The sequence below is a fragment of the Pseudophryne corroboree genome, chromosome 2 (genome assembly GCF_028390025.1).
Source record: "Pseudophryne corroboree isolate aPseCor3 chromosome 2, aPseCor3.hap2, whole genome shotgun sequence".
Lineage (NCBI taxonomy): Eukaryota > Metazoa > Chordata > Amphibia > Anura > Myobatrachidae > Pseudophryne > Pseudophryne corroboree.
Genome location: NC_086445.1, coordinates 696,636,347 through 696,652,584, shown reverse-complemented (window position 1 = coordinate 696,652,584; position 16,238 = coordinate 696,636,347). Strand labels below are relative to the sequence as shown.

Here is a 16,238-nt window from a genome sequence, read left to right as displayed (position 1 = left end):
AACATCACGGCAGTCGCCCACGTAAACAGACAGGGCGGCACAAGAAGCAGGAGGGCAATGGCAGAAACTGCAAGGATTCTTTGCTGGGCGGAAAATCATGTGATAGCACTGTCAGCAGTGTTCATTCCGGGAGTGGACAACTGGGAAGCAGACTTCCTCAGCAGGCACGACCTCCACCCGGGAGAGTGGGGACTTCATCGGGAAGTCTTCCACATGATTGTGAACCGTTGGGAAAGACCAAAGGTGGACATGATGGCGTCCCGCCTGAACAAAAAACTGGACAGGTATTGCGCCAGGTCAAGAGACCCTCAGGCAATAGCTGTGGACGTTCTGGTAACACCGTGGGTGTACCAGTCGGTGTATGTGTTCCCTACTCTGCTTCTCATACCCAAGGTACTGAGAATTAGAAGACGTAGAGGAGTAAGAACTATACTCGTGGCTCCGGATTGGCCAAGAAGGACTTGGTACCCGGAACTTCAAGAAATGCTCACAGAGGACTCATGGCCTCTGCCGCTAAGAAGGGACTTGCTTCAGCAAGTACCATGTCTGTTCCAAGACTTACCGCGGCTGCGTTTGACGGCATGGCGGTGGAACGCCGGATCCTAAGGGAAAAAGGCATTCCGGAAGAGGTCATTCCTACCCTGGTCAAAGCCAGGAAGGAGGTGACCGCACAACATTATCACCACATGTGGCGAAAATATGTTGCGTGGTGTGAGGCCAGGAAGGCCCCACGAAGAAATTTCAACTCGGTCGATTCCTGCATTTCCTGCAAACAGGAGTGTCTATGGGCCTCAAATTGGGGTCCATTAAGGTTCAAATTTCGGCCCTGTCAATTTTCTTCCAGAAAGAATTGGCTTCAGTTCCTGAAGTCCAGAAGTTTGTCAAGGGAGTACTGCATATACAACCCCCTTTTGTGCCTCCAGTGGCACTGTGGGATCTCAACGTAGTTCTGGGATTCCTCAAATCACATTGGTTTAAACCGCTCAAATCTGTGGATTTGAAATATCTCGCATGAAAAGTGACCATGCTGTTGGCCCTGGCCTCGGCCAGGCGCGTGTCAGAATTGGCGGCTTTGTCTCACAAAGCCCATATCTGATTGTCCATTCGGACAGGGCAGAGCTGCGGACTCGTCCCCAGTTTCTCCCTAAGGTGGTGTCAGCGTTTCACCTGCACCAGCTTATTGTGGTACCTGCGGCTACTAGGGACTTGGAGGACTCCAAGTTGCTAGATGTTGTCAGGGCCCTGAAAATATAAGTTTCCAGGACGGCTGGAGTCAGGAAAACTGACTTGCTGTTATCCTGTAGGCACCCAAAAAACTGGGTGCTCTTGCTTCTAAGCAGACGATTGCTAGTTGGATGTGTAGTACAATTCAGCTTGCACATTCTGTGGCAGGCCTGCCACAGCCAAAATATGTAAATGCCCATTCCACAAGGAAGGTGGGCTCATCTTGGGCGGCTGCCCGAGGGGTCTCGGCTTTACAACTTTGCCGAGCTGCTACTTGGTCAGGGGCACACCCTGGCTGAGGAGGACCTGGAGTTCTCTCATTCGGTGCTGCAGAGTCATCCGCACTCTCCCGCCCGTTTGGGAGCTTTGGTATAATCCCCATGGTCCTGACGGAGTCCCCAGCATCCACTTAGGACGTCAGAGAAAATAAGAATTTACTTACCGATAATTCTATTTCTCGTAGTCCGTAGTGGATGCTGGGCGCCCATCCCAAGTGCGGATTGTCTGCAATACTTGTACATAGTTATTGTTACAAAAATCGGGTTATTATTGTTGTGAGCCATCTTTTCAGAGGCTCCGCTGTTATCATGCTGTTAACTGGGTTCAGATCACAGGTTGTACAGTGTGATTGGTGTGGCTGGTATGAGTCTTACCCGGGATTCAAAATCCTTCCTTATTGTGTACGCTCGTCCGGGCACAGTATCCTAACTGAGGCTTGGAGGAGGGTCATAGGGGGAGGAGCCAGTGCACACCACCTGATCCTGAAGCTTTTACTTTTGTGCCCTGTCTTCTGCGGAGCCGCTATTCCCCATGGTCCTGACGGAGTCCCCAGCATCCACTACGGACTACGAGAAATAGAATTATCGGTAAGTAAATTCTTATTTTAACACACTTCTGATAATACCAGTACCACTAAAAAGGGTATTATGTTGGGTGAGAAAAAACTGCCTGTAGTTTTTCCTGCATCTGAGGAATTAAATGAAGTGTGTGATGATGCGTGGATTTCCCCCGATAAAAACTGTTAATTCCTAAAAAGTTATTAGCATCATACCCCTTCCCGCCAGAGGATAGGGCACGTTGGGAAACACCCCCTAGGGTGAATAAAGCGCTCACACGCTTGTCTAAACAGGTGGCACTACCGTCCCCGGATACGGCCGCCCTTAAGGAACCTGCTGACAGAAAGCAGTAAAATATCCTAAAATGTATATACACTCACACGGGTGTGATACTGCGACCAGCAATCGCCTCAGCCTGGATGTACAGTGCTGGGGTGGCTTGGTCGGATTCCCTGACTGACAATATTGATACCCTAGATAGGGACAGTATATTACTGACTATAGAGCATTTAAAAGATGCATTTCTATATATGCGTGATGCACAGAGGGATATTTGCCGACTGGCATCAAGAGTAAGTGCGCTGTCCATTTCTGCCAGAAGAGGGTTATGGACAAGACAGTGGTCAGGTGATGCTGATTCCAAAAGGCATATGGAAGTATCGCCTTATAAAAGGGAGGAGTTATTTGGGGTAGGTCTAACAGACCTGGTGGCAACGGCTGGAAAATCCACATTTTTACCCCAGGTAGCCTCTCAACATAAGAAGACGCCGTATTATCAGGCGCAGTCCTTTGGGCCCCATAAGCAGAAGCCCTCTCCCGTTTTCTGCCAAGTCCTCAGCATGACGCTGGGGCTTTACAAGCGGACTCGGGCACGGTGGGGGCCCGTCTCAAAAATTTCAGCGTGCAGTGGGCTCACTCACAGGGGACCCCTGGATCCTTCAGGTGGTATCTCAGGGGTACAAATTGGAATTCGAGACGTCTCCCCTTCGCCGTTTTCCTAAAGTCTGCTTTACCGACGTCTCCCTCCGACAGGGAGGCGGTATGGGAAGCCATTCACAAGCTGTATTCCCAGCAGGTGATAATCAAGGTACCCCTCCTACAACAGGAAAAGGGGTATTATTCCACGCTGTTTGTGGTACCGAAGCCGGACGGCTCGGTGAGACCTAATTTAAATCTGAAATCCTTGAACACTTACATACAAAGGTTCAAATTCAAGATGGAGTCACTCAGAGCGGTGATGGCAAACCTGGAAGAAGGGGATTATATGGTGTCTCTGGACATCAAGGATGCTTATCTCCATGTCCCAATTTACCCTTCTCACCAAGGGTACCTCAGGTTTGTGGTACAGAACTGTCACTATCAGTTTCAGACGCTGCCGTTTGGTTTGTCCACGGCACCCCGGGTCTTTACCAAAGTAATGGCCGAAATGATGATACTCCTTCGAAGGAAGGGAGTTTTAATTATCCCTTACTTGGACGATCTCCGGATAAGGGCAAGATCCAGGGAACGGTTGGTAGTCGGGGTAGCACTATCTCAAGTAGTGTTGCGGCAGCACGGTTGGATTCTTAATATTCCAAAATCGCAGCTGATCCCGACGACACGTCTTCTATTCCTAAGGATGATCCTGGACACAGTCCAGAAAAAGGTGTTTCTCCAGGAGGAGAAAGCCAGGGAGTTATCCGAACTAGTCAGAAACCTCCTAAAACCAGGCCAAGTGTCAGTGCAGCAGTGCACAAGGGTCCTGGGAAAAATGGTGGCTTCCTACGAAGCAATTCCATTCGGCAGATTCCACGCAAGAACTTTCCAGTGGGACCTGCTGGAAAAGAGGTCCGGATCGCATCTTCAGATGCATCAGCGGATAACCCTGTCACCAAAGACAAGGGTGTCTCTCCTGTGGTGGTTGCAGAGTGCTCATCTTCTAGAGGGCGCAGATTCGGCATTCAGGACTGGGTCCTGGTGACCACGGATGCCAGCCTGCGAGGCTGGGGAGCAGTCACACAGGGAAGAAATTTCCAGGGCTTGTGGTCAAGCCTGGAGACATCACTTCACATAAATATCTTGGAGCTAAGGGCCATTTACAATGCCCTAAGCCAAGCAAGACCTCTGCTTCAAGATCAGCCGGTGCTGATCCAGTCGGACAACATCACGGCAGTCGCCCACGTAGAGAAGCTGCAAGGATTTTTTCGCTGGGCGGAAAATCATGTGATAGCATTGTCAGCAGTGTTCATTCCGGGAGTGGACAACTGGGAAACAGACTTCCTCAGCAGAAGTCTTCCACATGATTGTAAACCGTTGGGAAAAACCAAAGGTGGACAGGATGGCATCCCGCCTAAACAAAAAATTGGACAGGTATTGCGCCAGGTCAAGGGACCCTCAGGCAATAGCTGTGGACGCTCTGGTAACACTGTGGGTGTACCAGTCAGTGTATGGGTTCCCTCCTCTTCCTCTCTTACCAAAAGTATTGAGAATTATAAGATGGAGGGGAGTAAGAACTATACTCGTGGCTCCGGATTGGCCAAGAAGGACTTGGTACCCGGAACTTCAAGAGATGCTCACGGTGGACCCGTGGCCTCTACCTCTAAGAAGGGACCTGCTCCATCAAGGACCCTATATATTCCAAGACTTACCGCGGCTGCGTTTGACGGCAGGGCGGTTGAACGCCGGATCCTGAAGGAAAAAGGCATTCCGGATGAAGTCATCCCTACCCTGATCAAAGCCAGGAAGGATGTAACCGCAAAGCATTATCACCGCATTAGGCGAAAATATGTTGCGTGGTGCGATGCCAGTAAGGCCCCGATGGAGGAATTTCAGCTAGGTCGATTCCTGCATTTCCTGCAAACAGGAGTGTCTATGGGCCTAAAATTGGGGTCCATTAAGGTTCAAATTTCGGCCCTGTCAATTTTCTTCCAGAAAGAACTAGCTTCAGTTCCTGAAGTTCAGACGTTTGTAAAAGGGGTACTGCATATACAGCTTCCTTTTGTGCCTCCAGTGGCACCTTGGGATCTCAATGTAGTTTTGGGGTTCCTAAAGTCACAATGGTTTGAACCACTTGAATCTGTGGAGTTAAAATATCTCACATGGAAAGTGGTCATGCTGTTGGCCCTGGCCTAGGCCAGGCGCGTGTCAGAATTGGCGGCTTTATCCTGTAAAAGCCCTTATCTGATCTTCCATTCAGACAGGGCGGAATTGAGGAATCGTCCTCATTTTCTCCCTAAGGTGGTTTCAGCGTTTCATCTGGACCAACCTATTGTGGTACCTGCGGCTACTAGTGACTTGGAGGACTCCAAGTTGTTGGACATAGTCAGGGCCCTGAAAATGTTTCCAGGACGGCTGGAGTCAGAAAATCTGACTCGCTGTTTATCCTGTATGCACCCAACAAGCTGGGTGCTCCTGCTTCTAAGCAGACTATTGCTCGTTGGATTTGTAATACAATTCAGCTTGCACATTCTGTGGCAGGCCTGCCACAGCCAAAATCTGTAAAAGCCCATTCCACAAGGAAGGTGGGCTCATCTTGGGCGGCTGCCCGAGGGGTCTCGGCTTTACAACTTTGCCGAGCAGCTACTTGGTCAGGGGCAAACACGTTTGCTAAATTCTACAAATTTGATACCCTGGCTGAGGAGGACCTGGAGTTCTCTCATTCGGTGCTGCAGAGTCATCCGCACTCTCCCGCCCGTTTGGGAGCTTTGGTATAATCCCCATGGTCCTTACGGAGTTACAAGCATCCACTAGGACGTCAGAGAAAATAAGAATTTACTTACCGATAATTCTATTTCTCGTAGTCCGTAGTGGATGCTGGGCGCCCATCCCAAGTGCGGATTGTCTGCAATACTTGTACATAGTTATTATTAACTAAATCGGGTTATTGTTGTTGTGAGCAATCTATCCAGAGGCTCCTCTGTTATCATGCTGTTAACTAGGTTCAGATCACAGGTTGTACGGTGTGCTTGGTGTGGCTGGTATGAGTCTTACTCGGGATTCATAAATCCTTCCTTATTGTGTACGCTCGTCCGGGCACAGTATCCTAACTGAGGCTTGGAGGAGGGTCATAGGGGGAGGAGCCAGTGCACACCAGGTAGTCCTAAAGCTTTACTTTTGTGCCCAGTCTCCTGCGGAGCCGCTAATCCCCATGGTCCTTACGGAGTTCCCAGCATCCACTACGGACTACGAGAAATAGAATTATCGGTAAGTAAATTCTTATTATTTATATATAAAACGGAGATTCCACACAGGTGGAGGGGGCACTCACAATTTGAATAACACATACAGACAATTAAATAGCATAAAACATTCATAGTTTAATAGTTGGATAGTCCGTTGCACCAACTCGCCCTTAATCGACGTTTCGACCCCATGACTGGGTCTTTTTCAAGATAGGCAGGTTCGGTGAAAATTCAAATAACTTTTAAAGATGTATACATAGTCACATCAGTGGAGTTCTGGAAAAGAGAGAGAACATAAGACCACACTTAATGCCTCCCAGGCCCCATTATTGCACATTTAACCATGAACTAAATTACACACAGCGCACTTTACAGTGCACTCGTCAGATGAACCTTAAGCCCAGTGGATATTAACATGCTGCAATGACCACCAATGTGAGTCCAATTAACAAAAAAGGCTCACATAGACAAATCACTTTAGGAAGATGTCCTGACAACTTCTATCCACTCAGTTGGTGTACAGCTCAAGTACCTAAAAAACCAATATGAACAATATATCAACAAATAAGCTAGTAAACAGACCCAGTGCTAATTGACTCAAAAAACACGTAAACATATACAGATACATACTCCAGTAACTATGCCTTCACACGTAGATGTATGTAAGCTTCTAATAATGTAGTTCACGTGATAGTCTCCCTATAGACAAAAATGGAAGGTGAAGTTGGAGACTACAGATATATACTGATATAGTAGGTGAGTGTAGTAAACACTAACTACTCACTAAATATCAGCAATCATTCCAGTGTGAATGCATCCAGGTAAGCCAATTAATAAATTCCACAACGCTTCAAAGACGATCACTGAAATACAAACATTGTACAGTCTAAATATCGGTCACCAGAGGAATCACTTAAAAACAGAGTTAATAACCAATAAGTGGTGAGTACTCACACAACCATGTTCACACAGTCAAAGGCACCTGGATCTACACACACTGTCTAAACGCCGGGGAATATAACCCCAGACGACCGGAAGTGAACTCAACGTCACTTCCGCTCCACGAGTTCAACACGGAGTCACCACCTAGTCCAAAACTATTTAATTACCCACAAAAACATAAATTTCCCACCTGCGGGTGAAGATGCTAGCGGGCCTGATGCCTAATGTAGTTCAAAACGTGGCTGCTACACACAGCCGCTACATACAACGGTCCAGGACGTTCTCTGCGTCTCACGGACCGGAAATGAATCTATTAACATTGGCCGCGACGCGTCATGCGTTCCACACACCGGACGCATGCGTTCCACCGGGTGATGGTGAGACGCACCGCTACCTACAGGTGAATACTCACCTTATCATATCACTATACTATTAGTAAATCCGAAGGTCTCAAAGTACAAAGGGGTCCCGAGCACTATATCCACTGGGCGAGCAATTAACATAAAAAAGTAAATAACACACAAAGATATATGTATGTTCTTCAAAATAGGGCATTAGGACATCAAGCAACAATGGAACCTGAGGGCTTATGGTGGTGCGACATCCACATTGGTCTAGCCCAACTGTCTATATTCCCAACATCAGGGGGTGTGGAATGTATTTCTATATGTATTATTGGTATTTTTTGTTTAAAAACATTTATGTATTGTCAGACAATCAGATGTTTGAACTGTATTATTATTTACTATGTATGTAACAATCATCCTGATGTTGGGAATATAGACAGTTGGGCTAGACCAATGTGGATGTCGCACCACCATAAGCCCTCAGGTTCCATTGTTGCTTGATGTCCTAATGCCCTATTTTGAAGAACATACATATATCTTTGTGTGTTATTTACTTTTTTATGTTAATTGCTCGCCCAGTGGATATAGTGCTCGGGACCCCTTTGTACTTTTTGAGACCTTCGGATTTACTAATAGTATAGTGATATGATAAGGTGAGTATTCACCTGTAGGTAGCGGTGCGTCTCACCATCACCCGGTGGAACGCATGCGTCCGGTGTGTGGAACGCATGACGCGTCGCGGCCAATGTTAATAGATTCATTTCCGGTCCGTGAGACGCAGAGAACGTCCTGGACCGTTGTATGTAGCGGCTGTGTGTAGCAGCCACGTTTTGAACTACATTAGGCATCAGGCCCGCTAGCATCTTCACCCGCAGGTGGGAAATTTATGTTTTTGTGGGTAATTAAATAGTTTTGGACTAGGCGGTGACTCCGTGTTGAACTCGTGGAGCGGAAGTGACGTTGAGTTCACTTCCGGTCGTCTGGGGTTCTATTCCCCGGCGTTTAGACAGTGTGTGTAGATCCAGGTGCCTTTGACTGTGTGAACATGGTTGTGTGAGTACTCACCACTTATTGGTTATTAACTCTGTTTTTAAGTGATTCCTCTGGTGACCGATATTTAGACTGTACAATGTTTGTATTTCAGTGATCGTCTTTGAAGCGTTGTGGAATTTATTAATTGGCTTACCTGGATGCATTCACACTGGAATGATTGCTGATATTCAGTGAGTAGTTAGTGTTTACTACACTCACCTACTATATCAGTATATATCTGTAGTCTCCAACTTCACCTTCCATTTTTGTCTATAGGGAGACTATCACGTGAACTACATTATTAGAAGCTTACATACATCTACGTGTGAAGGCATAGTTACTGGAGTATGTATCTGTATATGTTTACGTGTTTTTTGAGTCAATTAGCACTGGGTCTGTTTATTAGCTTATTTGTTGATATATTGTTCATATTGGTTTTTTAGGTACTTGAGCTGTACACCATCTGAGTGGATAGAAGTTGTCAGGACATCTTCCTAAAGTGATTTGTCTATGTGAGCCTTTTTTGTTAATTGGACTCACATTGGTGGTCATTGCAGCATGTTAATATCCACTGGGCTTAAGGTTCATCTGACGAGTGCACTGTAAAGTGCGCTGTGTGTAATTTAGTTCATGGTTAAATGTGCAATAATGGGGCCTGGGAGGCATTAAGTGTGGTCTTATGTTCTTTCTCTTTTCCAGAACTCCACTGACGTGACTATGTATAAATCTTTAAAAGTTATTTGAATTTTCACCGAACCTGCCTATCTTGAAAAAGACCCAGTCATGGGGTCGAAACGTCGATTAAGGGCGAGTTGGTGCAACTGACTATCCAACTATTAAACTATGAATGTTTTATGCTATTTCATTGTCTGTATGTGTTATTCAAATTGTGAGTGCCCCCTCCACCTGTGTGGAATCTCCGTTTTGTATTTGTGGCTGACTATGTCAGTTTCACTGGGTGCACCCTAAATATGTGTTTATAAATCGATTTGATGTGAGTTCGGATCTCCAATGAGATTATTTATATATATATATATATATATATATATATATATATATATATATATATATATATTCAATTTTTATATATATATATATATATATATATATATATATATATATATATATATATATATATATATATATATATATATATATATATATATATATATATATATACACATATATATATATATATATATATATATATATAAAAAAAAAATTTTATTTTTTTTTATTATATACATATCTATCTATCTATCCCTGGACACGATCCAGATCAGAGGCCCTTTTTCATTATCACCACCACTTGGGTAAGCTATGCTACTACCCCTAAATCAGGATATAGGGGTATATTCAATTTCAGTCGAAATCTGCCGTCTGTCGAAAAGACGACAGTTTTTGACTTTTTAAGGTCGAATCCTGATTTGACCTATTCAGAGCTTTTCGACAAGTTGAGACATTCGACTTGTCGACAAGCACGTGGATCGGCGGAATAGCTGCCGATCCACGCGTTGATGTCGAAAACGGGGCCAAATCCGACAGGTTTTGGCCCCCTTTTCGACTATCTCAATCCGACAACAAAATGTAGTCGGAATGAGATAGACCCGGAGGAGGCGAGGGGGCAAACCGCAGGGGGACAGCCGGCGGGCATAAAGGAGATCAGCACTACAGCTGGATCTCACCCGCCCGACCACACGGCAGCTTTCACCCGGCTCCAGCACGCTGCTGGAGCCGGGTGGAAGCTGCCGTGAGCTCTGGCGGGTGAGTGACATCCTGCTGCAGCGCATCTCCTCTGGCTGCCGCCGGGTGTTCCCCCTCGGCTCGCCCCCCCCTCTCCTCCTCTGGGTCCCATCTAAAATTCGACTTGAAAAAGTCGAATTTTAGATGGGATTGAATAGTGGTTGTCTGATCCATTCCGACAAATACATGTCGGAATGGATCCGACTTTAATTGAATATACCCCATATTCTCACCCACGGGAGTAGAGTTTTGATTGTTACTCAGATGAATCACCGGCGCATTGGAGAGCAGCTTCCTGCATTCAATGTGGGCCGTCAGTGTTAGCCTTTCAGTGAGTACCCGTGGTGAGTCACCTCCTTACGTGCCGAGATGACCAGCGGTAATGGCAGAGTGTGATGGAGTGTTCCTGGCGTGTTTTTCCTGAAGGGGGAGGGCGATCCCAGGTTCAGTGGTGGCGATGTCAGCTGTTCAATATGAAAGGCAGCTTCAAAGAAGTCTGCTAAATTGCTCATAACTACAACTGAACCTGGGTTCACCCTCCCTCTTAAGGAAAAACACTCCATCACACTGTGCCATTACCGCTGGTCATCTCTGCACGTAAGGAGGTGACTCACCACGAGTACTCACTGAAAGGCTGATGGCCTACATTCACTGCAGCAGACTGCTCTCCAATGCGCCGGTGATTCAGCTGAGTGACGATCAAAACTCTACTCCCGTGGGCGAGAATATATCCTGAGTTAGGGGTAGTAGCAAAGCTTACCCAAGTGGTGATTACAATGAAAATGGGACTCTGATCTGGATCGCGTCCAGGGATAGCGATAGATATATAGAGAGAGAGATATATTATGAGACGTACTGTCTACAAATAAAACACATTCAACCAATGGACACTTGAACAGGGGTAGTAACATCTGTTTCATTTCCAATACAAACATTGTGTGCGAGTCATTACCGTTATTTGATTACCTTGATGATATTATGTTATATGAAATCTGCTAACACAGCTTTTATTATGTGATTAAGTTTTAACTTTTAAATCCGCTCCTTTTTAATAAGGTTATATGCTTGTTATTTTGTATCCATCATAGACTGCCAGATAGTCAGTTAGGAGCAGCTATTACACATTACATTTTAAAACATGGTGACATTCTGAATAATTATAGGTGCGCCCGATTAACTTTCTAAGGAATGTTTATTTATCTTTAGCAGCACTGGTGTTGCCTATTACGTTGACCATATATACCGTATATACTCGAGTATAAGTCGACCCGAATATAAGCCGAGGCACCTAATTCTACCACAAAAACCTGGGAAAACTTATTGACTCGAGTATAAGCCTAGGGTGGGAAATGCAGCTCTAGCCGTACACAGCCCTCAGTGCCAGATATGCCCCCACAGTGCCTGATGTGCCAGATATGCCCTCATGCTGCCAAATATGCCCCACAGTACCAGATGTGCTAGATATGCCCTCATGCTGCCAAATATGCCCCACAGTGCCAGATGTGCCAGATATGCCCTCATGCTGCTAAATATGCCCCACAGTGCCAGATATGCCCTCATGCTGCCAAATATGCCCCACAGTGCCAGATGTGCCAGATATGCCCTCATGCTGCCAGATATGCCCTCATGCTTCCAGATATGCCCCTCATGCTGCCAGATATGCCCCTCATGCTGCCAGATATGCCCCACAGTGCCAAATATGCCCTCATGCTGCCAGATATGCCCCACAGTGCCAGATATGCCCTCATGCTGCCAGATATGCCCCTCATGCTGCCACATATGCCCCTCATGCTGCCCCATATGCCCCTTCCCCCAGTGCCTGTTACTTACCCCTCCGTCGATCCCGCGCTGTCTTCTGAAGGAGGAACACGGAGCGCACAGCGCGCGCCTCTCTTGTGTCCCTCCTGCATCTCCGGCGGCCATGGCGGGTCTATTAAAGGAAGTGCCGGTTCGTGATCAGAGGTCACGAACGGGTACTTCCTTTAATAGACCCGCCGCTGCCGCCGGAGATGCAGGAGGGACACAGGAGAGGCGCATGCTGTGCGCTCCGTGTCCCTCCTTCACACTGCTCTGCCTGTCACACTGCACTGCCACTGACTCGAGTATAAGCCGAGGTGGCTTTTTCAGCACAAAAAAAAGTGCTGAAAAAGTCGGCTTATACTCGAGTATATACGGTAATTTGAATTGGTTCTGGACCAACAATCCAAGGCAGGTTGCCTAGGCACACAGTTTGAGGACCACTGACTTAGTGTATAGTCTTTTTACTGAATATTGGTGTCAGCCTTAACTCCCTTATATCAGAATCTCATTTTCAGGTACCTTCAAAATGTAAGTGTATTTTGTGCTTTTCTATTTACAATGCTTTGTTTCTTGCCAGTGTTCATTGGGTTGAAATTGCTGTTACTTTTTACAGAGATCGCGGATACAAGTGTGGTTATACGAGCAAGTGAACATGCGTATAGAAGGATGCATCATTGTGAGTATAATCGCTTTGCACCATACCTGAATCCTATCTCCATTCTGGACTGCTGTGAGCTACAATGACTAAGCTGTCCCTCTACAAACTTTGAAAGAGAGTCAGATGTGCTGTTAACATACATGCAGAAAGAACCAGGCTGCTCAGGCATGAATAAACTGGGTTCTACTTTCATGTTTTCAGTGTTCAGCCAATAGGTATGTGTAGAAAGATGGGGATTAGTCTGAAAAAATAATGTTCATATAGGACAGGGATGGGGACCCTTTGGCTCTCCAGTTGTTGTTGAACTACACATACCAGCATGCCTTGCTACAGTTTTGTTATTTGGCCATGCTAAAACTGTTGCAGGGCATGCTGGGATGTTTAGTTCAACAACAGCTGGAGAGCCGAAGGTTCCCCATCCTTGATACAGGATATCTGCAGCTGGCAAGATATGTGATTGCACTTTCTTTAACAAAAGGAATATAAAAAAACAGGCTTCCTTTTTAATATAATATGTTTTTAAGAGTGAAATCTACAATGGGAAAATATAAGCTTTTTACTGTTTTTTAGGGATTTGATGAGTATATGAACTTGGTGTTGGATGATGCAGAAGAAATCCATCTGAAAACAAAAACCCGGAAACAGCTTGGTGAGCTTTGCTATTCAACTTAAAACATGTGCATACTGTATCAGAAGGAAATTGTGAAACAACCACTTTTTTTTTTTTTTTTTTTTTTTTTGTTTCCTTTGTCGAACATAACCATGAACAGAGATACTATCCGAATCCATTAAGTCTTTTCTAGCATGCATTATTTTAAATCCAGTTGGCTGCTGATATCCTTTAACCACTTGCCTGGCATAGTCGCATCGTTTGCGACCACACCAGGCTGTGTGTTAACTGACCTGGTTTCAAATGATGTGACAAGTCAAACACAGAGTGGGGGCCTGCCGGAAGATAATCTTCTAGCAGGTGCCATGCTGAGGGACATTAAGGCCCTCTACATCCCTGCACTCTCCCCCAGTGTCTGCAGTGCTGCTGATGTCTTCCGGCATTGAGTGGGCCATTCAATTTCTTTTTAGGCATTACCCGGTAGCACCTTTTCAGTCCTAAGCAGAGTTGTCTTCCCTGGTGCAAGTCCTGTGAAAACCCTACTAGCGAACAGTCGTGGACCAGGGACTCTTAACCCGGGTAGACACTTTCAGACATGAGCTGGCCCTGGTTGATATGCATTCACGTGCAAATTTCCTGGTTTTAGGCTTATGTCTCAAAGGGATTTCAATCCCAAGAAAGGTGGGCAACATTATGTAATTGTGCTGTTAGAAGCTGATGGAAAATTTTGCATAAGCGACACTAAAACCCCTTTGAGACATAGGGGTATATGCAATTGCGGTCGAATTCTGGCTGGAATTCGACCGTTTTTTTAATTCAACACAATTCGACAGTCAGACACCCTGCCGCCGGGACCCGAATTCGACATATTCAATAAAAAACGGAATCAACAGTCCCGCTGTCGAAAAACGGACCAATTGACGGATAGTGTGCGTCCTGGATTCGACTTTTTGGACGGCACAAAAGTGTTAAAAAAAAAAAAAATTGCGTGGGGTCCCCCCTCCTAAGCTTAACCAGCCTCGGGCTTTTTGAGCCGGCCCTCGTTGTAAAAATACGGGGGGAAAATTGACAGGGGATCCCCCATATTTTTACAACCAGCACCGGGCTCTGCGTCCGGTCCTGGTGCAAAAAATACAGGGGACAAAAAGCGTAGGGGTCCCCCGTATTTTTAACACCAGCACCGGGCTCCACTAGTCAGAGAGATAATGCCACAGCCGGGGGACACTTTTATATCGGTCCCTGCGGCCCTGGCATTAAATCACTAACCAGTTACCCCTGGCCGGGGTACCCTGGAGGAGTGGGGACCCCTTAAATCAAGCCCCCCCCCCCCCTTCCAGCCACCCAAGGGCCAGGTGTGAAGCCTGAGGCTGTCCCCTCCCCCCCCCCATCCAAGGGCTGCGGATGGGGGTCTGATGGCCTTGTGTCAAATAAAAGAATATTGTGTTTTGTAGCAGAACTACAAGTCCCAGCAAGCCACGACGTGGCGCTCCCTGATTGGCTGAAGGGACCCTCTGTGACAGGAGTCACGGGGGGTCCAGGCATTCGGGGAAAGGGGTCCCATGTATAAACCCCTTTCAGTGCGTGGTACGGCTTTTGCGTTTTATTTTTTTGCCAAGTACGTGGATTACAAAAAAGGACAGATTTACACTGGATTATGGTGAGTATAATTTTATTTTCAGGTACCCCGTGGATTCTACATGGAGAAGTGGACAGTCGGCGTGTGAACATAGGTAAGTATGTGTGTGTCGGTATGTATGTAAAGTTTCTTTTTCATCCACTAGGGGTCACTGGAGTACTCTTGGGATATGGACCGCCTCCATAGGAACAGGGCACTGAATATTTAAATTTAGAACACTCCACCCCTCCATATCCCAGAGTACCTCAGTGTTTTTTCTGTGCTCAAGTAGCAACAGGCTTATGTGGCTTAGTCCACAATTCTTTTGAATATTTTTATTTTTTTGTTTCATACACATCCCTTTCCCCCTTCCAAAAGGCCAGGGTCAGGGATAGTGCAAGCTGCTACAGGCAGCTGTGGTGTGTCGGTCCTCACTAAATGAGCACCCTCACAGCCAGACAGACATCCTGCAGAAAGGCTGGCCGGTGCTTACAGAGAAGCCCCGTCGGAGCCTCACCACAGGAGTCCAGGTATGTTGGTCGGGGGGCGGTCAGCTCACGCTGCCGCCCCGCTGTGTGGGGACAATGTTTACTTTAATACCGCTGGCGCATGGCCGCTTGGATCCCTTTACAGCCTGCCCGCCGCCGCTGCTCAGACCGCTTCAGGACGCGCTCCCCACTGTCTGTTTCCAGCGCGTCCCGCTACCCAGCTCCCGCTGGCCGCCCCACACTAGCGCTGCCCGCCCCGCATACTGCCTCCGCAACGGAGCATACAGGGGGGGGGGATGGGCATTACAGGCTGCAAGCAGACGAGGGGATACAATCAGCGGCACGAGGAGGGACAAACAGCAGCAGTATGCTAGGCTGCAGGGATGATTTACACAGGATTTTCATACAGGGTTATATATCAGTTTAAAACCTTGTAACCTGTATTGTGACTAAGTTTTAGCATGGCAGCATTTTAACCATGCTTCCTGTGTCTTCCTGTTGTGATTCCAGAACGTTCCAGTACTACATCTCTACTCCACTGGAGGCGCAGGGGTGTTAGTGGGAATTTGGGATCACATTTCATAGTACCGGCCACGTGTACTGCACTTGGCCAGATAGATAGATAGATAGATAGAGATATAGATAGATAGAGATATATATATATATATATAGATATGTATATATAGATATGTATATATGTATATATATAGATATATATATATATATATATATAGATAGATAGATAGATAGATATATATGTAGATATATATATATATATATATA

At 46.3% G+C, this 16,238-nt stretch overlaps 1 protein-coding gene across 1 annotated transcript in view; it reads left to right on the top strand.

Annotated features, from left to right (window-relative positions):
* The window catches only part of SNRPE (small nuclear ribonucleoprotein polypeptide E), a 93,794-nt gene that overhangs the window by 42,905 nt on the left and 34,651 nt on the right, over window positions 1-16,238 (top strand). The window contains exons 2-4 of the mRNA XM_063957272.1: window positions 12,586-12,612; window positions 12,698-12,760; window positions 13,313-13,391. Of these exons, the coding sequence (XP_063813342.1) occupies window positions 12,586-12,612; window positions 12,698-12,760; window positions 13,313-13,391 (169 nt within the window). The remainder of the gene's footprint in view (window positions 1-12,585; window positions 12,613-12,697; window positions 12,761-13,312; window positions 13,392-16,238) is intronic.